The sequence below is a fragment of the Aristolochia californica genome, unplaced genomic scaffold (genome assembly GCF_029961685.1).
Source record: "Aristolochia californica isolate CCGP_79_NKW_82.1479 unplaced genomic scaffold, dmAriCali1.0.hap1 SCAF_1, whole genome shotgun sequence".
NCBI lineage: Eukaryota > Viridiplantae > Streptophyta > Magnoliopsida > Piperales > Aristolochiaceae > Aristolochia > Aristolochia californica.
Window position 1 is genome coordinate 58,987,259 of NW_027181770.1, and position 22,199 is coordinate 59,009,457.

The 22,199-nt window shown below is 37.9% G+C and overlaps 2 protein-coding genes across 2 annotated transcripts; both read left to right on the forward strand.

Annotated features, from left to right (window-relative positions):
- The first annotated feature begins 10,459 nt into the window (after positions 1 to 10,459).
- On the forward strand, positions 10,460 to 16,579 carry LOC137963663 (protein LAX PANICLE 2-like). The gene is made up of 4 exons (XM_068810825.1): positions 10,460 to 11,463; positions 11,597 to 11,647; positions 11,825 to 11,897; positions 16,187 to 16,579. The coding sequence occupies exons 1-4, from the start codon at positions 10,742 to 10,744 to the stop codon at positions 16,340 to 16,342; spliced, it is 1,002 nt and encodes a 333-aa protein (XP_068666926.1). The 5' UTR covers positions 10,460 to 10,741; the 3' UTR covers positions 16,343 to 16,579.
- A 2,454-nt stretch (positions 16,580 to 19,033) lies between these two features.
- LOC137948409 (late embryogenesis abundant protein 2-like) lies at positions 19,034 to 19,908 on the forward strand. The gene is made up of 3 exons (XM_068794523.1): positions 19,034 to 19,131; positions 19,218 to 19,352; positions 19,507 to 19,908. The coding sequence occupies exons 1-3, from the start codon at positions 19,078 to 19,080 to the stop codon at positions 19,630 to 19,632; spliced, it is 315 nt and encodes a 104-aa protein (XP_068650624.1). The 5' UTR covers positions 19,034 to 19,077; the 3' UTR covers positions 19,633 to 19,908.
- Positions 19,909 to 22,199: the final 2,291 nt, after the last annotated feature.

Consider the following 22,199-nt stretch of genomic DNA (forward strand, 5'->3'; position numbering starts at 1 on the left):
CAAAGTGAACAATATCATACCAATGTAGAGATAGGTAGGTGTCCATATTCCTTACAAATTATCCATTTTAGGCTTAAGCCCTCATGGGTTTGCTATTGGGCTACCCCCAAAAGGCTTCATACCAATGGAGATAGTGTTTACACGTATATATATCCAAGATCCTCCCCACTTCTAGCCAGTGTAGGACTTTAGTCGTATACCCAACAATCCTCCCCTCGAACAAATGACCACCGAGCCTCCCCTCAAACAATCATTTATCCGTCCACTCTCTACCAACCCGGGTTTTCCACTCCAATGCGTTAGAAGCACACGCCTTACTTGGAGTACCACCTGTCTCGAAAGTTTGTTTTATCCAGATCAACTCCTCTTTACCGTGTTGGTTCCAAGACACGTCCATGAAGAATACAGAGCACACCACCTGTCCAATAGAGCACATCCACGGATCCCTTCATGATTTAATTCGAGGCCCACCACCTTCGTTTGGCATTCAGAGGATCCCATCCACCATGGCTAACTATCGTGCATAGCTCTAATACTATTTGTAAGGATTATGGACACCACTTATCTCCACATTGGTATGATATTGTCCACTTTGGGCCTAAGCCCTCATGGATTTGTTTTTGGACTTTAACCCCAAAAGGTCTCATACCAATGGAGATAGTGTCCACACTTATATATCCAAGATCCTCTCCACTTCTAGCTAATGTGGGACTTTTGGTCGTATACCCAACAATCCTCCCCTCGAACAAATGACCATCGAGTCTCCCCTCAAACAATCATTCATCCGTCCACTCTCTACCAACCCAGATTTTCCACTCCAATGTGTTGGAAACACACGCCTTACATGGAGTACCACCTGTCTCGAGAGTTTGCTCTATCCATATCAACTCCTCTTCACCGTGTTGGTACCAAGACACGTCCAAGAAGAATCCAAAGTACACTATCTATCCAATAGAGCACATCCACGGATCCCTTCGCGATCTAATTTGAGGCCCACCACCTTCGTTCGGCATTCAAGGAGATGCCTTCCCCCAATAGGGAATGAACATCCTGTGTGAGAATTTGTGGCTACACTGGCCCGCCAACGTTTCTAGAATCCATTACAGAGCTTGAAAGTTTTGCTGCACAGAAACAATGTTTCGACTATCGCCTTTAATTTCTCTTCAAGGAAGAAGCATTGAACTGAAATACCTATCAAGAAACTATGTTCAACGCAACCGTGAGTTCAGTGTTCGACCTCCGTTTTATAAATCACCTCCTTCATTAAAAACAGGAAAAACCTCAGCCCAATACCGGCTTCTTAATGGGCCTCAATTGCTCTTAGTTCATACAATCTATTCAGTCACTAAAAATTTTGATCCATAACAAGCGTGGGCATCTCATTTTTTGAGATGTTTTGGACAATAAAAAACCTAGACATCTCAAGGAGAAAACAATCACTTATGCCATCATAAGAAAATAGAATAACATGAAAATTATAGAACTCCAACTTGTTCTAAACTGTATGGTTTCATATATGGATAGAGAATAAAGTTCTGGTTTACACAATCTCCAAGGCACTTTTATGGTGCTGAATGGAATAAAAATAGTAGTCGCCTTTTTGACAAACCTCTTGATGAATTGTGAGCAGGTTGTGTTGGGTATACGACCAAAGTCCCACATTGGTTAGAAGTGGGGAGGATATTGGATATATAAGTGTGGACACTATCTCTATTGGTATGAGGCTTTTTGGAGTTAAAACCCAAAAACAAATCCATGAGGGTTTAGGCCCAAAGTGGACAATATCATACCAATGTGGAGATAGGTGGTGTCCATAATCCTTACAGGTTGGACTATTGATGTTCTGAAAAAAAATGATAGGCTGCTTTTGACAAAAAAACTTTCAGCTTCTTGCATAACAAATCAAAGTTTTTGTCAAGTGCTTGGTTTTGCTGGTCATGAAGTAGTAATTAATGTCTGGATTGTTACACCCAAGGAAGACACTAATTATCAGAAACTTTTTGAATTGTAGTTCTGTTGTAAGTTAGAGAAGTCAGTAGACAGGAGATTGAATTTTCAGGAGATTTTTCAACTTCGAAGATGTGTTTATGTCATGCTTGACTGAATGGTAAATCTAGGTTAGAGAAAAGGCAGGGTGAGAGCAGAAAAGAAAAAGTTCAAAAGGTAAAAAAGGGGTTAAAGATATATGTGTGTGCAAGAGACTAAGAATTTGTTTCAGAAAAGCTCCATATTAGAAAAAGGATAACTTCTGGAGGACTTGAAATTGAATTTTATGGAGAGCTTTCACTTCAAAAACTGTTTCTATGTCATGCTTGACTAAATGATGAAGCCAGGGTGAAAGTAGAAAAGGAAGTGTAAATGGTGGAAAGGAGGGCTGAAGATAGGTCTCTGAAATAAAATATCAGAAAGAATTATAAGTTGCCCAGAAAAAAAATCACAAATGTCGATTCTATGGAGATTATTAGTTTCACAAAGAGGAAATGGATTTTCTGCCCTGTCAATTTTGGATGAAACAAAGTTTAAAATAAAAAAAAAAAACACAACCTACTTAGATCACCAATTAGAGCATAGACTTACATATCGAAACTGGAGCAAAAACTTATTTTCTAAATGGACATGTTGGATTGATTTTCAGAAGTTCAAAATAGCTGAAAGAATTTCAACAGATTTATTTGTCTATGAATGTTATATTCATGACCAAAGGAAGCAGAAGACTTAAAAACCAAACCCAAAACGGAGTTAAGGTAGATGGATCATCAGAAGTAATTTCTGAACTTTTGAAGAGCAGAAAGTTTGCTTCGTCTGTTTTTTTTTCTGTTGTGATGACTCTTTTCTTAGTTATCATTAACAGTAAAACAAGTAGCATAAGAAGAAAATTAACACAAGGACGCCCAAAACTGCTTATTTTTTTCCTTGTTGACGACTGATAAGACCCAAAGGTGATCAAGAAGAAAAGTCTTTGACAAACTCGTCTTCCCCATGTCATGCTGAGAGAAGCATTTGAGAAAGAGTTTCCAGTGTTGTGAAAGAGACCCAAGTCGAGTCTGTTTGATCTTAAAGAAAATGGAAGTGAGCTACTCAACGTGGGGCTGCTTGGGTACCCCTGGCATGGCTTTTCCAAGCAGAATGACAATTGAAGCGACCAACATGATACTGATACATTAAAATATTTTAGTATTTTTATTATTACAAGCACCTTTGCTCGGAAGTGGAATGACTAAGACAGCGATTCAGAGAGGACAGAAGAGAAACCCATGAAAAGGGTCCTTACTTTTTCCTTCACTTGCCCTTCCATGGCTGCCAAAAGGGGGTCCCCTCCCCCTCCCCCTTCTTCACGTCTACACTAATATATTCATTTCATGCCTCTGTCACTCTCCTGTTCTCTGCTTCCAACAGTTAGAAGTGAAGAGAAAGGATTAAAGAAAAGGGAATGAAGTTAAAAGAAACTAAGGGAAAGGGAAAAACATGCAGGCACCATGCATGCCACTGCCCCCAAATATTCCATTCTTTTCCTCTTTTTCTGTTTCCCACTCACTGTCAAAACAACCTCATCATTCCCAACTATACAGATTGTTCTCGACAGATTTGTTTTTTTCCTCCACTTCTGCTTTTTCCCAAGTATCTTTGCTCTCCTTGTAATTACACTCCATTTGACCTTGAAACCCACCTTTTTAGCAGGTTAGCTCTTTGGGCAAAAGTTTGGATCAATTTAAAGTCCATCATCAACCCTTTCTAGTTGTTGAAAATTGAAAATTGAAAATTGAAAATTGAAAATCCCCATGGTGGTGGAGGGGTCCAAATCCAGAGTTATCATTTCATAATTCAAAAGATACCTGCTTCTTTACATGAACCTTAGTCAACTTGTAAGCCCAAAAGTTCAGTTTTTTACTTCCTTTTTCTCTCTCCTGCTGGTGGATGCAGATTAAGGTGGCTGCAATCAAATTAATCATCAACCAGTCCCTCTGCTGATCCCTTCACTGCTCTCACGACTCGAGACCCACTCCAATTCTCTGTGTTTCCTTTTATTTTCTAATCCCAGGTGCGCAGGCTAAGCGCGGCGGCGCACGATGCGTACGTACGCAGGGAAAATTCCCGACAGCGCCTGGCCATGGAATTCCACGCTTGCATGGGTGGAGAAGCGGGAGTGGGTCCCACCTGACAACGCGTGCGAAACGACTGTCATGGGTCCTTTTGGTGGGCCCCACTTCCCCACTTCCCCACTTTTTTTTTTTTTTTTTTTCTTCCATTCCTACCATCATTAGTCCCCCGTTTCTTTATTATTTATTTTTCCGGTACGAATAGTTTATTAAATTGTTTCTAACACCCCCCCTCGATTTTTAATTCACCCCGATTGTGTTTAATGTTTTTTTATTGAATTATGCGTAACAATACACACGGTCATCATTCCCAGACAGCCTCAGACCTCGTCCAGAGACCTAACGAACCCTAACGTTCTTTTCCCTAATTTTATAGATGGGCCCCCACCGATGAATATTCCCCTAATTTAATCCATTTTTATGAATTAATCTTAAAGGGGGAGGAAATTAAGTTAAGATTAGATTCTAATCAAGTATCATCTTCACGTTACATAGAGTGGGTCAAGTCGAATAGTATTAATAAAGCGCGTAAGAGAGGATTTGGGTGGGAACTTGGTTTCATTATTAGTGATAATAGAGGAGATTATGGGGAATTCCAAGAGTGCTCGCCATGATCGATCATGTAAGATGAGATTTGGATGACTAATTTTAGTGAATTTTTAAAGATTTTTAGAAATGGGCCCCATTGATGTCTTCTATCAATTATTGTTCGATGATGGACGAATAAAATAAAAAAGCAATTTCCATGTAAATCGTGACTAATTTATCCATGTCTCATGCATCTCATAAATCACCAGAGGAGTCGAGACATTAATCAACGAGTACCTTGATATCATGCATATCATCAATATAGATAAATTTGTTAACAGTTGACTCATTATTCTTTTAGATGTAGGGATAATATGCAGTTATAACTACTCCCTCTTTTGATGGTAAAATAGGGGTATATGAAATACGGATCTGGTCTGGCAGAGACAATTTTGACTTCTCCATTGAGGAGGTTCTGAATAGACGAGACCTTTTCTGTAACTTCTGGAATTTGATGGCCGGAGGTAAGCGTTCATGCTTCCGTTTATATTCTGATTATGAATTTCATGATGTGATGTATGATAAAAATTCGTTTTCTTACAAAATTAATATTACCCAAACAATGATTTGAATGGAGAAAAAAACAATAATAAAACAAAAAGAGGTAATTTCAAATTGTGTGCCATGCATAATACAATTTACGTCTAACTGCGTTTACTTCCCTTTTGATTAGAAAACCATTACTGGGGTCCCCACCCCGTGAATGGCGTGTGAGAAAAAAAAAAATATTGAGGGCAGCCCCACCACTAAAGAGAATGTTATGACTTTGCTAGTAAAAAAGGCGAGCAATGTTGTTAGTGATATTCATAATGCCAAAGTCAGCAATATCATGGGCATATCCTCACATAGGATATTTTGATCAGTGGCATGTTGCATGTGGTCCGTTCAATCTTCTCTCATTAATCATATTGCAGAGAAGCATGATAACCGGCTCTGACTCCATATCTGATAGTGGTTGAGGACCTGAGGTGACTGGTAATATATGTAGGGGAAAGAGATGGTGACACACACGAGAGAGACAGATCAGCTTTTCTGGTTTATGAGCTTGAACAAGTTAGATTTGTAATGGAGAAGAAAAGTGAGTTCTAAAAGTTTGTACAAACATGCGCTTGAATCCCACTGTTACTTATTCTTTTCTCCATGACAAGCAAATTACTTGAGCAGAAGACAAATCCCCCACTTCATCTTCTTCATTCAGTGCATCCAAAGTGCCTTTAGATTCCTGACTTTAATCTCTCAGATCTGTGGGGAGCTGTGTTCCCTTAAGTAGCAAGGCAATCTTTTCCTCCATCATTCCCATTGCGTTAAAGTAAACTGTGCTTTTGTTCCTTCATGAGCAGCTCTGCGACAAAGGGAAAGAAGGAGAGGACAGTGATTTCCCCCCAAAGAATTAGAAAACGATTCGCAATGGTGCAAGCTTCTTAGACATTAGTGTGTCATGCCTATGCTTCAATGACGAATTCTCCACTTCATGAACTCCTGGAACTGCAACCTGCTTGCCTTTCTGGAGCCCCACAAAGATGTCGGCATTTCGACAACGAGAAACCGAAATTGAGTCCTCACCATGGATTCACTGGTTTGCCCAAGGGCAGGACCCTCAGTGTTTGAAATCCGTTCAAATGGCGTCACTCGGGCACTTGGATGACGAATATAAATGCCGGTTCATGGCAGGGTTTTGGCACTGTTACATGAAAAGGCAATATCAAGGTAACGTACCCATTTCATTGTGCCATTGATTGGGAAAAAGCTCTCTCTATTGGACGACCTACTCATTCACATAATAGTGAAAGACTTCATGGGATAAACCCTAGACCTTTGCAAAAATGTGTGTGGGTGTTTTCAAAGAGGAACTAAAGTTGTATTCACATTTGACGTGCATTATGGTTTGTGTGTTCATAATAGCAGCCATCACTGTGTAGTTGTTTTCTTTCTTTCTGTATTTCTCACTGAACTGCATTAACACAGTCTACTTACAGGTTTCATGGTTGAGTTTTACATTTGGCCTCATCTTTGTGCGGCACGACTTAGTTACGTGCCAAATGATGCAAAATAAATCCGATCCCACTGACCCAGATAATTGAAATTTCCATTTTCGATAACCAATCAAAGTTAAATGCGTGCCTCAAAAGTGATAAGGGCGTGTCTGCGTGTGATTGATGTAACATATTAGAATAGTTTTACATCAAGTCAGGATTAAAAAAATAAAAATTGCTTATATTACTTGGGAAGATAGAACTGTGTAAAAGAACTCATCATGCTTGTAATCCAGATGAAATCGAGTTTAGGTGGGAAGACGAGATGTTGGGACCCAGTTCTAAGCAACTACCCACTTGCCTCTTTACACTTCATTTCTCTCTTTTCTTCCCCACGATAGAGATGTAATCACTCACCAGTATTAGCCGTCGGCAATACTTCTTTCTCTCTTGGCTTTGTTTGTCAATTCTGCTTTCCACGTTTGGGTGTAGAAAGAAGAAAGAGGAAGGCAAATGGGAAGAGCTAATCAATACTACTTCTATCGTCGATCAATTACTCAAATGGGATTTTAATGTTGTGACCGAGTTGAATTGAATAACGTAAACCCAGATGGATTTAGGACTTGGGGCGGTTTGAGTTCTGAAAATAGCAGATTTAAAGCAGAGGAGCAGAGAGAGGGAAGAACACAGAAACCTGACAGCCACACAAGAAAACATGCTCATGCATGGATTCACGACCATCCACCCAGATGCCTTTTCTCTTCCCCTGACTCTCACATGCCATCACTGACATTTTTACTCATGACTTCACATGCACTGTCATTCGCCCTTCTGCTGCTTCTCTCTCTTCTCTCTGGATATATATATATCTAAATGAAAGAAGAAGAGAGTAGGATGGTTTTCTCGTATAGGATAGGTGTCGAGGGTGATGATGGTATCGATGATGGAACGATGACGAACAGAAAGAGAAGAAAGAAAAAGAAAAGAAAAGAAAGATATGAAGTCTCTTCCGGGAATAAAAGTGCGTGTGAAGGGAAGCTACTTTTTTCCAAACGGACATTGCCATTGAAAGCTCTGAGTAAGATTTTTTTTTTTCCTTTTTTGTTTTAAGTGGGAGAGGAGATGAGTAAAATAGGTACAATATCTGATGGTAGGGTTGCGAAAGTATAGACAAAATCATAAAGCAGTGCGTGGACTCTTGGCTTGATGAATCCAATCGATGCACTTCTCCGACGCTCCCATGCGTCAGAGTGAGCAGCCATTCATGAATATGAGAATCCATGCATTATGATCGATATCACGTATACCCCATCACTCTCTTCTTCACTTTTACAGGGTTGTTGGTAGTTTCTCTCTCTCCTCGTTTTGGACCACTTACGTTCAGTTTGAAACCCTAGAAAAAAAATTAATAATTATGATTTATAAAAATAGTTAGTGAAAATGAGGTAATGATCAATTTATTTTTTTTGTTAATTATTTAAAAAAATAATGGTTAAATTCTTTTTTTTTTCTATGGGGTTCCAAACTAACAAATTTTTCAACCCGACGCATATAGGGTTTAAGAAACCCTAGAAAATAAAAGAAAAATATAACTAGAATTTAATTATTATTATTCTTAAAAATAGTTGGTGAAAATGAGATAATGATCAATTTCTCTTTTCCACTAACTATTTTAGGAATAATAATGGTCAGATTCTTATTTATTTATTTATTTTCTATTGGGGTTCCAAACTAACAAATCTATCAACCTGACGCATGTAGAAGGAACCCTAGAAAACAAAACAAAAATTAATAATTTAACCATTATTATTCTTAAAAATAGTTAGTGAAAATGAGAAAACGATCAATTTCTCTTTTTCACTAACTATTTTTAGGAATAATAATGATCAAATTCTAATTTAATTTAATTTTCTTTGTTATTTCTATAGGGTTCCAAACTAATAAATTTCTCAACCCGATGCATGTAGGGTTTAAGAAAAATCTTACGGCCGACCATAATTTACCATTCTAGCACCCCTCGTAGGGTTTAAGAAATGGTGCTCATGGTCATAATATATTGCCAATCAATCTCCGCATCAAACTCATATATATTTTTATACATCAATTATAAGTATTTATTAATGATTAATTCATAATCAATGGGTTCATTTGTTTAACATATTATAAGTCCACATTCGAAATGATAAACAAAACAACAAGAGAAAAATCATCAAGTCACATTATCAATATGTTCCAATAACAACAACATTAACGAACCTTGACTTGCATGTCAATTTTTTTATTTTTATGGAATTATAAGAAGAAAAATCAGAGAGAGTAAAAAGCAATCATTTTTGTGGGTCATAAGATTGTAGCAACCACCTAAATGTGTGTGTGGTGCAACATGGACATGATCCTAGAATTAAGGGTTGGTAGGCATAATGAGGGGGGGGGAGATGGATGGTCCCACATGTGTGCACGTGGGAATTTCATATACCACACGCTTGCAACCAATAGGGATTGAGGAATCTTAATGGTCACTTCTTGGTAGAAAGATATCCCCATCAGACCCCATTATTTTCGCTTTCATGCTTTCATTCCAAGCCTAACATTACCCTTATTTCCATTCCCATGCAGCCATCTCACCCTACCAAGAAGACACGTTCACATTAAATATGTACATACAAATGATACCCTTTTCAACTTATCCTATGCTTTTTTCATAACATTTTTACTTAATTTATATTTTCAGAAAACCTGGTTTATAAAGAACAGGTTTGATGGGCTGGAAATAAAGTGATCAGCTTTTCAGTGAGGGAACAGCGGAGGAGCAGCCGGTCATAAAAAATAAATTATTTAATTCATTTTCAAATACTTAAATTGTATTTAAATTGTCTTTGGGCTGTCAAAACTGGCATTTAATTAAGAAATATTAAAAAAAAGAAAACGACCTTTTTGGAGAAAGGAGGGATCAGAAAGTTTATCGAAAGTGGTACTGTTGGGGGGAAGAAGCGCGCTAAAGTGAGCGGTCTGAGCTAAAGTGCGCGTGGAGGGGGGGGGGGGGGGGGGGTGGTAATGCTTGGGGTGGTTTGACATTTCAGCTCTCCGTACAGTAGGCGAAGGGGGTGGGATGCACATGTTGTGTCTTTTTCCCCTCGAATGAAGATAAATTATGCGCTAATTTGACAAAATTACCCTTGTTTAACTGCCCAATAAATGATTTCCACGTCCGCATTACCACTCGAATTGGTAACCCGATCGTTCCGTCAAAGTGATTGTCTGACCTTTTTCAAAGACTATTTTTTCCATAAGATATATAAATCCTAGTAAATTAATTTTAAAATTTTATTTATTCCAAAAATTATCCAAGATGCAAAAAAAACTTTATGGGCAGGTTATTTTTTATTAATAAATGCTTATTTGTAAAATTAACCTATTAAGTCTTTTTCTAATTTCAATTTTAAACACAAAACGCAATTTTGAGTGCACACTTATTAGGATGGTAACGCGGGCCACAGAAATGAATCTACTGACCGGAGTAACAAAATGACATGATCAAAGGAAAGGACGCAGGAGTCATTATGGTGAAAGAAGTGACTTTAGTGGTCAAACAATACTGAAAAAATGCCCTAAAGGAGCCAAGAGCTTCGGGTAGATACGACATACTTATCATTTTGCTAAGTCAAAAATAACTCACTTAAAAATCTTTATTAATTAATACATTTAATATAACTGACTCACCACCATCTCCTCCCTGCAACTATTCCATCTCTCCCTATAATCTTCAAAACTAAGAGAATTAATGGAAAGTGAGATCGAAGAGTTCCTTCATTCTTGTCTTGGGATAGGCAATCGCTGATCGAAGGAAAAGAAGAAAAAAATTATATATTGGACAGGTACAAAAGAGCCGCGGCGTCTCCTTTTTATGGCTTCTTCTTCTTCGTCACCGTCGACTTCTGTAGAGAACGGCTTCGATGGGACCGGAAAGCCGGATTAGAGAGGGTCGGGGAAACGTTCTCAGATGGAAGCGTACATAGAGAAAGTCGTGGAAGAGGAAAGGAACAAACTGCAGAGAGAAGGGAGCGAATTTCCGGATTATCCGATATGACCATGGTTCCTGCTCGAAACCTTGTACAGTATACGGGATATGGACGGTACTACACGGGAGGCGGAGGCGGGGGTGGAGGTACTCACACGGCGGGTAACACGACCCACGCCGCGAAGTTTGAACTGAGCTCCGATCTTGCCTTTGAGGATCCCATGGCGGAGGAGGAGTCGAGGACCACCAGCTTGAACGAGGCTGGCTCGTCCAAGCATGTGCAAGAGGAGAACGAGGAGCAAGAAGTGGATGATAGGAGGGATGAGAGGTGGCTCCAATTGGGTCTGGGCAGCCATTCGAATCCGATCGAGATGAGGCACGATCAACAGTCGTCGAGGTTTGTAGAGCTCGACTTGTTTCCAGACCGGCGACAGCCGGCGCCGCCGGCACAGACCCGACAGTATCCCGATGAGAGCAGCGGCGCTTCTCTGCCAATTGTGGGTCCGCCGCTCTTCTTTCCACACCCGGTTACCAGCTTGACCCTCCGGCAGAACCAGCCGGAGACCACCTGGGGAGGGCGCAGGCTCGGCCCCTGGACTCCCATGCCTACCACCTCCATGATGCCATTCTATTCGCAGTCATATCATCAACAACAACACCCTTACGGGATAGGCTTTCCTCCGGCGAGTTTCGAAGCCGGAGGACCCAGTTCTAATATCAGACTCATTGACGCCCCGCGGAGACCGCAGGCTGGAATTTGGTTCGTTCTCCAAGCTTCACAAAACCAGTAAGTAGGAACAACCACTGGAGTTGAGGATCGGAAGAAGACGATGAAACGTAGAGCATGTTGTTTATTCATATAAATTCCGTTCCAGTTTTTTAATCGTCTGTAATTGATTGCACTGGATTTGTTAATGCAGAAGGAAGGAACCTACTTTGCCTCAGATATCCAAGAGCTACCTGAGAATCAAGTACAACTTCTTTTTCCTCCATCCATGTCGTCTCCACTTCATTAACTTTTTTCTACTGCTGGACTTTTTTTCTTCTTTTGCACGAGTGGATGCTTATTCTGCGAAATTAACGGAACATAGCAGCAGTTAGCTTAAGTCACCTTCTTCTTATCTTTTCTGTTTCTTTCCGTTTCACAGAGATGGAAGGATGACAGTCCGATTGTTAATGAAGTACTTGGCCAACAAGCTGGGGCTTAACAACGAATCAGAGGTATTTATAACCTTTACTCCTTTGTTTTCTCCTTTTAAATGCTAATACAAGTAGTTGGTATCACTGCTGGATGCACACCTCTCTCTCTCTCTCTCTCTCTCTTCCTCTTTTTGTGCTTCTGGTTACTTGGGTATTTCCCTACTCTAGCTTCGATTTGGGAAACTGGGAAAAAAACACTGCCAGAACTAGAACCTGGCATTCCTTCACAGCATGGGGAAACAAAGAAAAGAAGAAAACCCAACTGATAAAGCTTCTTTAGAACCTAAATGGGTTGGTGTTAGACAGGTGAAAGAAACAGGAGAACAAAAAAAAAAAAAAAAGGGATTCAGAAATGGGATACTTCCTTCTGGTGGTGGCATTTTAGGTGGTGAGTATTCATCATCTGGAGTTTCTCCTAAAAGTCAAGAGCATATCTGATAGAGCTACATGGGAGCTTCTCTGGCCTGTTTGTTAGTCACAAAAACATCTTAGAAGTTAATGACAGTAGGTTTGTAGTGTTTCCATGAAAGGCATATGGCTCAGTTCAGGTGGTGTTTCTGCAATAGCAGACACTGAAAACACTCGCCAGAAATAAAAACAGAAGAAAAGAGTGGAGTGTGCGTGGAGGATACAACGGGAAACCCCAAGCAGTGTGGACATTCCCGAGTCTGATCCAATGGACAAGCCACAAACTGTCTTGGTTACTCTAGGAGACCCCCTTGCACCATGGGAACAACACTTCACCTAACTGAAAACAACCCTTCATCCTGAAACTGAAAGAGATGAAACACCTGCAATACGCTACGACTCCTCTGAGCGGGACGAGCCAAGTTGCAACTCTTTGTCATTATTATCGCATCATTATCAGTTGCCCATGAAGTAGGTCCTCCAAAGTGCATTTAAGTATTAGAAACCTGAAGATATAAGTACAGTACTCATGATTGGCATTCCACTTTCTTTCCTTTCTCTCCTCAGAATTGGAAGTCATGGTTAGAGGAAGGTGTGACACAAGTCACATAACCTTCTGCTTAATTTCCCCAAAACTGAAGTTTTTCGGTTCCTTGGTGGTCAAGGTGCAATCTAGTGACCCCAGACTTTCTGGGTCTGTTGTGAGTTGTGATATGCCTCTCAATCACCAAACTTCTTTGTTATTGACGATTAAAACTACAGGAGTAGTTTTTTGCTGAAGATCCAGAAGAGAGCTTCTGATCAGGGTCCAATCCTGTAGAAGTCTGTAATGATAAACCAGCAACATTTTCTGGGAAAACAATTAAAAAGCAAAAAGAGAACAGTAGTGGAGTTACTTATAGAGGGAAAATCGATAGAAGGATGAAACAAATTATATGTAGGTAATACTTAGAAATATAATGCTCCTTACACAAAATAGGGAGGGAACTCATCCCAGTCATTGTTATTTGCAATGTGAGTTAAATCTTTGGGAAATCCCTTTAAGGCTTAATGTTAAGCTTCTCGAATTCTTAAATATGGATTCCTAATGAACCTTCTAATGATGTGATTAGTGGTTTCTTTGCAATTTCTTGGGTTTCAACTTTCAAGGTTGAAACATGTTTTTCCTGTTTACCTTTCTTAACCAGTTCTTTTCAAAACAAGTCTTTTACAGAGCTGTTAAAATTTTAAATTCGGAACTAAGTTCCATTGAAATAGCAAGGAGCATTAATGCTGTTAGGCTTTAAAATCTACTCTATGAATTGCCTGAAGGATAATTCTAAATGGTGCAAGCCTCATACCGATCTAGGTCACCATTAAGAAAAATTAGCCTTCCAGTTAAGATTTTTTTTTTTTTCATTTTCTGTAAGTTTCCAGGCAGTGAAGACTGAAAAATCAGAGAACTGCCTGGTTGAGCTATATCTATTATTCTACATGAGCTGCGAATGCGTTCAGATCATTCCTTCTTGAAATGAAGGCCAAGTTAGAATAAAAAATACTCCTTATCCTTGATGAGGTGAAATTCACAGCATTTTCAGTACAAATTAATTACATGAGAATGACTCATATAGTAACTCTAAATGCATTTTTAATAAGATTTTGAGAATCCTATTTTTGTCCTATGAACTTTTCACAGTTTAATCTTGCATAATTTAACCCCATAAAAATAAAACTCCCTGCTTAGATAACTTAATTTTTGTTATAGATAAATATATACATAAGTTCTAGATGAAGAAATTTCCCATGAACATGATGATGATAAATATTAGAGACTCCTTCTGACTTGCCCTGTTTGATTCCTTGTTTAGGGAAACAAGTTAAGTTATGAAATTCATTCATGCCAATCACACCCAACTGGAACTAATAGAATTCATTCAACAGCTAATGTCATTCAATAAACAAAGTTTCCTTACCTGTTCCTTCTCTAGGATTCTCAACATTCCTTCCTAACTTATTTTATATAAATATATAGATCGATAGGCAGTTCTTTTAAGGTCAACTACAATGTCATATGTCTCAATATGAGACAGAATCAATGTCATTCATTCATGTGGAGATGGAATCAATGCCGTCCAATTCACATGAGGTCCATGCGAAGGAAGAGCCCTGATTCTATCTCACGCTGAGAGCGGCTTGGAGTTTTATATGTGGAGTAGAATGTCAACCAGATCTTATGCAAGTATGGTTGGAGAAGAAAAAAAAGTTATACAAGAGTGGGATGCTGTGCAATATACTACAAGAAGGGTCGGTTCAATGGACGTCATCTTGCACAGATGTCTCCCTTCTAAGTATTCGACCTGTTACGTCTCCAAGTTTGGTGCAAACGAAGCGTAGAAAAACTAGTTTTTTTTTAGATAACAGAACCTAAAGACTAGGGAAGATGGAAACCCATCTTCATCGCCATGGAAGGTGAGAAGGCAAGGAAGGAAACGAAGTCCCGTGAGAGGATTAAATACTGAGAAGTAAAGGTATGAGAAAAGCAGAGACATGTTGAGAGGAAAAGAGAACACGACAAGGACGGAGTGCGGCTGCTGCATTGACTTGAAGAAGGGGTTTGATGTTATCGAAGGATTAGATCCAGCACCTCACGTGGGGTCTTAACTCTTACTCTTTCCTTCGTTCATGAGCATGGCTGATTGCTTGTAAACGTCATGCTTTCGCAGGGTTGAGGTCTTTGGTTCCTTTTTGACAGGTGAGAGATAGAGATAGAGATAGAGAGGAGAGGAGGGAGGAGTGCCCCATAAGCCCTTCCTACCTCAAAAATGACCGATCATCAAGGGTCTTATTAAGTGGTTCACTTTGTGGGAATATTAAAGCCCCAATCATCTCCACCTCCACAGCATTTTTATAGCATCTTTTTTATTACCTGTATGACCTAGAACACCACATACAACACATTTTCATTTGATTTTTTTTATTAAAAAAACTATATCTTATCCATGAATGGAATGCATGGAGGTTTTTTAAAACTTTTTTTAAAGATCAAAGTTAGGGGTTTGTGTTGAAGGGGAGAATGTTGACTCTCGAGGGAGTTGGAAGAGGGAAGAGAGAGGGACGTGCAAGCAGACGTGCATGAGATTCTAAATGGTATGTGTTTGGGAAAGAATATTTATTATACAGAAGGAGCCGACACCTCCGGCGTGCTTGTTGGATCCGTCACCTTCGACGCCCTTGGAAGGGATTATTGGAAGAAGGTAGGGGCAGACGAGTCAATTCAAAGCGAAGTGAAACACCGAAAGTTTGCAGGAGTCCGATCATTTTGGCTTGGAAGCCAAGTCTGGGTAGCTCTCGCCATGATTATGATTCGGGCATGCCGTCACTGTCCGGCTGCCCAATGGATTACGTGGGAAGGGAATCTCCAAAGAGAATTGAAAATGAAAAGGACATGAAGAAGGTTTGAGAAGAATTCTTTATGGGTAAGGTACACGTAAGCTCGTGACAACATCATGACGGCAAAATAATTATAATATTTATAAAATAATAATAATAATAATAATAATAATAAATAAATAAATATTATATATGTGTATACGTATTGACTTCTTTAATTTAGATTAATTATCTTTTTTTAGTTACTTAAAGGGTGGGCCCACTTTGTTTTAATTATGCAAATTTTCATGACCTTGTAATTTTTTCCACTTAATTATGTCTTTTTGTTGATTAACTCTTGCACTAATTAAGTAATGGGTTATCCATCATTATTGGGATCGTGAAAGTTAGCATACACTCAATGGCATTTGACTTTTTTTTTTTTTTTTGTAAAATGCAGTTGCTTTTATTATATTTATTGTGATGACTTACTTTCATCCAATTGGGTATTTTATTTTTTATGCGTCACATATTTTTAAATATGTGAATTGCAGGTAGAGATTACATGTAAAGGGCAGCTACTCTCCTCCTTGATGATGCTACAACAAGTTCGAGATAATATATGGTGCTCAAGGGATGCGATCACGTTGCTTCCTGATTCGAACACAACTGACCATGTGATGGTGCTAAGATATGGTAGAAGTGGTTAGAGTGAGAAAGAAAGAACATTTACATGTAATCTTCAATTAAATAACCACAACATTTTTTTGTGTTTTTTTTTTTTTTGGGTTTTCCTTCTTTTTGTCTTTTGTTTTTATCTTTTTTTACTTCTTCAATTCATATAGTCGGGTTTAGGGATAATAACATCAAATGAGATGTATTTCCAAGGCATGTGGGCTTGACATTCTTTTTTTTTCTTTTAATTTATTAACTCTAAGTTCCTATGACTCATGGTTCTTTATTACTTAGAGAAGACCATATTGATGTACAAATTTGATGCCTTAATGGAGCTTTAAGCTCAAACATATGAAATGCATCTAACATCTAAAATTATCTAATAAAACTTAGGAAATCATGATTGATAAGTCTATTATTGAACTTTATTTTAGACTTTCTTATTTTAATTATTTTTAATAAAAATAGAGGCATGTTGAAAATACAAAGAAGTGACATTCTTATAGATAAAAGTACATGACTTTCTTATTTTAATTATTTTTAATAAAAATAGAGCCATGTTGAAAATACAAAGAAGTGACATTCTTATAGATAAAAAGTACAGGGAGAGAGAGAGACCATTAATCCTGTAGGCAACATATATATAGAGATGGTTTTATTGGTTAACTATTCATGTTGGTATTTTTGCACCTGCAACTTGTTTTGTCGATTACTAATTTTTCTTTGGCTTTGCACCATTAGGAGTGTAAATGTAATCATTTTATCTAATTACTTATAATTTATTTAGTACCTATTTATTAATCAATCATCATTTATAAAATGAATAACCATAAATAATTTTAAAATACAATAATTGGAAAATATTTAAAATTTTATAAAAATTATAAAAACTAAAAAATACATAACTATCATATTCATGTAGGACATGGCGTTTCACACTAAGATTGTAAAAACAAAATGAAAAAAAAATATAAAACAAGAAAAGGGTTATGGTTTTGATTTAATTATGGGAGTTCAAAGTAGGTTAGGATTAGGGTTGGGTTTAAATTAAGGTTTGATTCAAATTAAGGTTAGGGTTAGGATTTAATTGAGGTTAAGGTTGGGTTTAAATAAAGTTTAAATATGGTTAGATTTAAATTAGGGTTATTGGTTAGGATTTAATTAAGGCTTAATTATTATTTAATTCAGATTAGTTAGGGCAAAATTAGTTTAACGAAGATTCAAACCAGATTAGGTTAAGGTTTAGTTAGGATTTAATTTTGGTTACGGTTAGGGTTCAATTAGGGTTCAATCTGGATTAGATTAGGGTTAGGGTTGAATTAGGGCTCAATTTGGAATAGGGTTAAGGTTAGAGTTAAGGTTATGTTAGGGTTTAACTACGATTTGGACCATGTTAGTTTAGGTTTAGTTAATTAGTGTTTGATTCGAATTAGGGTTATGATTAAGGTTTTAATTACGATTTAGAATAGGTTAGGGTTAAGGTTTTATTAGGGTACCAATAGGATTAGGGTTATGGTTAGGTTTATTTAGTGATAATTCATTGATACTTTAATGATAGTTATATGATAATTAGAAGATCCTCATATGATAATTTAGTGTAATCACTATATTAGTGATTAATTAATGATAATCATATGATTAGTAATAAAAACCATAATTAAATTAACTGGCAGAGCGGAGATGGCCTGCATCGTCATCGAGAGTAACCCACTGTCCTTGCTCGACTGAGACATATGTCGCACAGGAAGGAGAGTGCAGGGCACCCTCCCCCCTCCCCCTATGTTTCCGCAACATGTCGTGCAAGGAGGGGGTTGCAAGCCCCCTCTTCCCTTGCCCGACACGGTGGACGACGGCCGGTCTCAACTTGTCGTGCGGGGAGGGCGGAGCAATGCCCCCTCCCTCGTACGGGGAGGATGGCAAAGGCCCCCCTCCTCCTTGCTCGCTCGTAGCCTCCCGCGCCACTGTGCATGCCCTCCTCCTATCCCTCGCTATGCCTCTGCGCATGGCCCTTCCCCACGGGCTTTCGTGTCGTCATGGAATGTCGCGTGGGAGGGCCTCTTAGAATGGTTGCTGCCTCCCGCACTGCCTCCCCAAAAACACACCTTGGTTTGGATCCTTCCTCGTTTCCAAGGTAAACAGTTTGCTGGAGGAGAAGCTCCAAAGGATGAAATGTGGAAGACACTGGGAGAGATGGCAAGAGTGGTGGCGACAGAAAGGAGAGTGAGAGGGAAGGGGAAACCCTAATGACCGTTCCCTACTAAATTCAATATTTTTTAAGGAAAGAACCTTTTCCAACAAAATTTCATTTTCATTGGGAAAGGTTTTAGGGTGGGAGAATTCCTGCTGGACATTTTCCCCAGTGAAAATAGCATTTAATTGGAAAAACTTGTCCCCAAAACCGCATTTTTTGTTGGGAGAACCACTTGTCCAGCGAAAATCGTGTTTCCCATTGGGTTTAGATGAACACAGTTAATAACAGGTTTAGGTTAAACATAAAAAATCAAATCTGAGCATGAATAACATTATTAGAGATTTTAGCCGAAACGAAAGCATTTTTCTTTAACCGTAATCATCTAACAATAGAGATTTTTTGTTAGCAAAATCCCACGTCAAAAGCAGAAGCTTTCTCAACAGAAAAACCACAGGTTAGCCCATCATTCACTCACAAACAGCTATATAAACAAGCACACAGTTACTCCTCCACATCGAAACCAGAAAGATTTCAACACTAGTTTCAAAACTGAAAAGTTCTCTATTTCCGAAAGCAGCAATGGCAGAATCAAAGCAGATGTTCAAGGCTGGTCAGTCCCACGGCCAGACTCAGGTGAGACCCTTCATTCATAACCCTCTACTGAACAAACCCCATTAAACACTCTCATACAAGCTTTGCAATTTTCTGTTGCTTTGCAGGAGAAAACCAACCAAGCATTCCAGTCGGCCAAAGATACAGCACAGGCAGCGGCTGATAAAATGTCCAACGCCGCTCAATCAACCAAGGAGTCCGCTGAACGTGGTGCAGACTCTGCCTCCGGCTTCCTCCAACAGGTTCAATTTTCTCCCGTCTTCTCTTTAAACTACACGAGCGTTTAAACAGTATAGAAACTTTAAAGTGTCGAATTGTATATTTTCCCTTTCATATAATTTTCTTACTTACAGAAACTTTGTTGTTGTGGTTCTTCTTCTTCTTATTTTGTTGTAGACGGGAGAGCAAGCGATGCACATGGCACAGGGAGCTATTGATGGTGTGAAAAATACTCTTGGAATGGGTGAAAACACTACGTCCACAACCACCACCGCACACCACTCCACCAACACCAGGCTGTGAAGATTTTCTGAGTCTCCTTCAACATAACGTCGCCTCTTTCTTTTATTTATAATACCCTTCCTTCTCACCTTCTAAGATCTACTTGAGAAATTAGTGGGGTTGGAGAGGTTCTCGGAACAGTAGTTCTTAGGGAGTTTTGTAATAGAAGTAATAAAATGAAGGTGGAGTAAGAGGTGATGGCTATTTCCTTGCTCGAGATTTCTCCTTGAGCATTTTTTGAAATAACAGAGATAATGTGATAAGGTGGTAGATGTGTAAGGTTTCACTGAACATCGTTCAATGGATAATAAAAACCCTTTTTTCCTCTTTCTCTTTAAACATGGTTTGATCATTTGTTTTTCATATAATGGCTGAATGTGAGGTACTTTTTTTTGTTGGAGAATTGTGAAAATGTGGTTGATCGATAACCAAATCACAGTTTCTTGTTTTTAGAAGCTCTACAATATCTTATTTTAACAAATCCCAACCCAGAGAGTAATCTTTTGCTCTAATAAGAGATGTCTAGGCCTGGTGGCACAATCAAGTCTTGATCCTCTGGTTTACATGAGAACTATTCCTATCATCATGATCTATGTGGGGGTGGGGGGTATCACCTTACTATGTTAAACAGTAAATAATAATCGAGTATGAATCGTAAATATAATAGGGAATTTTACCAAGATACCGATTTAAAACAACTTATTTATAATAATAACGAAGACCACAAATTATTTACAAAACTACCGAACTTTGACCGGTCCACTGTACATGTGGACAGTCAAAGGCGACACGTAAGCTTTGACCGCTTACGTGTCGACACCTCATTGGTATAGTAAGGTAGTTAAACACATGGGTTGCCATGTCATTATTTTACACGCGTGTCATTTGACACGTCATTATCAATTTCCTCTATTGCCCCGTCATCTCTTGCCAAGTCAGCTCATTCCACGTAAAGCCCTTCGTTTTAATTTTTTCGTTATGTTTCTTCCTCGGTCTTTCTCCTCTCATCTCCTCTCGCCCTTGCTCTTGCTGCCGCCGCTCGGCCACGACCGCTCCCCTGCTGCCGCTGCTAGGCCACGACTTCCCCTACTGCCGCCTCTCGGCCTCGGCCGCTCCCCTATTGCCGCCGCTCGGCCACGACCGCTCCCCTGCTGTCGCTGCTAGGCCACGACTTCCCCTGCTGCCGCCTCTCGGCCTCGGCCGCTCCCCTGCTGCCGCCGCTCGGCCTTGCCCTCGACGCCCCCCCTCTCTTTTTTTTCTTCTCCGTTCCCTCTGTTCATCCTCTGGCCGCACCTTGCCCCTTCTCTCAGAACTAAAACTCTACTCACTCGATTTAGGAGGGTGATTTTTTAGGGTTTGGGTTAATTGAATATAATTATTGTATTTAATTATAATGTTGATTTGAATTGAGGTATTTAATTATTGTATTGATTTTTTTGTGATTTACTATTTATATGATTTTATGTTAATGAAATTTCTGCCAAATTAAAATTATTGTAAAGTTTTGTAAGATTTTTAATTAAATAATATATTTTTTAATAAATTATTACTTTGTAAATAAGGTGATAAAAAGTATACAAATAAATTATATTTTTAAACACTAAAATAACTTTTTTCTATATTTTTTTAATTTATAAATATTTTAAATGGATAATATATGAGTAAGACTTAAGAGTAATTTTTTTTATTTATAAATATTTTATATGGATAATATATGGGTAAGACTTAAAAGTAAAAAAAAATTATTTATAAATATTTTAAATCCATAGTAAATGGGTAAGAGTTAGATTATTTTTATTTATAAAGATTTAAAAAATTTAAATATTATTATTTTGTAGATAAGGTGATAAAAAGTATACAAAGAAATTGTATTTTTAAACCATAAAATAACTTTTTTATATATTTTATAAAAATTTTAAATATTTTAAATCTATAATATATGGGTAATACTAAAGAGTAAGATTTTTTCTATTTATAAATATTTAAAATTTGTAAATATTATTATTTTTTAAATAAGGTGATAAAAAGTATACAAATAAATTGTATTTTTAAACTCTAAAATAACTTTTTTGTAATTTTTTTAATTTATAAATATTTTAAATATAATTAATTTACTTATTTTATTTTATTTTTTAAAATATGAAGAAATAAAAAGTGTAACGATTTTTTTAATTAATAAATATTTTAATTGATATTAAATGGTGTTAAATAAGTAAGAGTTCATTTTTTAATTGTTTATTAATTTTTATAATAATTTATTATTTTAAATATAAGGTAATAAAAAGTGTATTTAATTTTTTAAAAATTTATTCAAATTTTTATCAAGTAATGACATGGCATAATACGTCTCAACTATACTAATGTGGTAGTCCATGTGTTCAACACCATACTGCACCGATGAGGTGTCGACACGTAAACAGTCAAAGCTTACATGTCGCCTTTGAATGTCCACATGTACAGTGGACCGGTCAAAGTTCGATAGTTTTGCAAATAAGTTGGAATCGTCGGTATTTTCATAAATAAGTTTTTTTAAATCGGTATTTTGGTAAAATTCCCAATATAATATCTTTAATATATAAATTATAGAT

Coding starts and splice junctions, on each gene's coding strand:
- LOC137963663 (XM_068810825.1), top strand. CDS start 10,742: ATGACCATGGTTCCTGCTCGAAACCTTGTACAGTATACGGGATATGGA. Junction 11,464..11,596: donor CTCCAAGCTTCACAAAACCA/GTAAGTAGGAAC, acceptor TTGTTAATGCAG/AAGGAAGGAACCTACTTTGC. Junction 11,898..16,186: donor GGCTTAACAACGAATCAGAG/GTATTTATAACC, acceptor TGTGAATTGCAG/GTAGAGATTACATGTAAAGG.
- LOC137948409 (XM_068794523.1), top strand. CDS start 19,078: ATGGCAGAATCAAAGCAGATGTTCAAGGCTGGTCAGTCCCACGGCCAG. Junction 19,132..19,217: donor AGTCCCACGGCCAGACTCAG/GTGAGACCCTTC, acceptor GTTGCTTTGCAG/GAGAAAACCAACCAAGCATT. Junction 19,353..19,506: donor CCTCCGGCTTCCTCCAACAG/GTTCAATTTTCT, acceptor ATTTTGTTGTAG/ACGGGAGAGCAAGCGATGCA.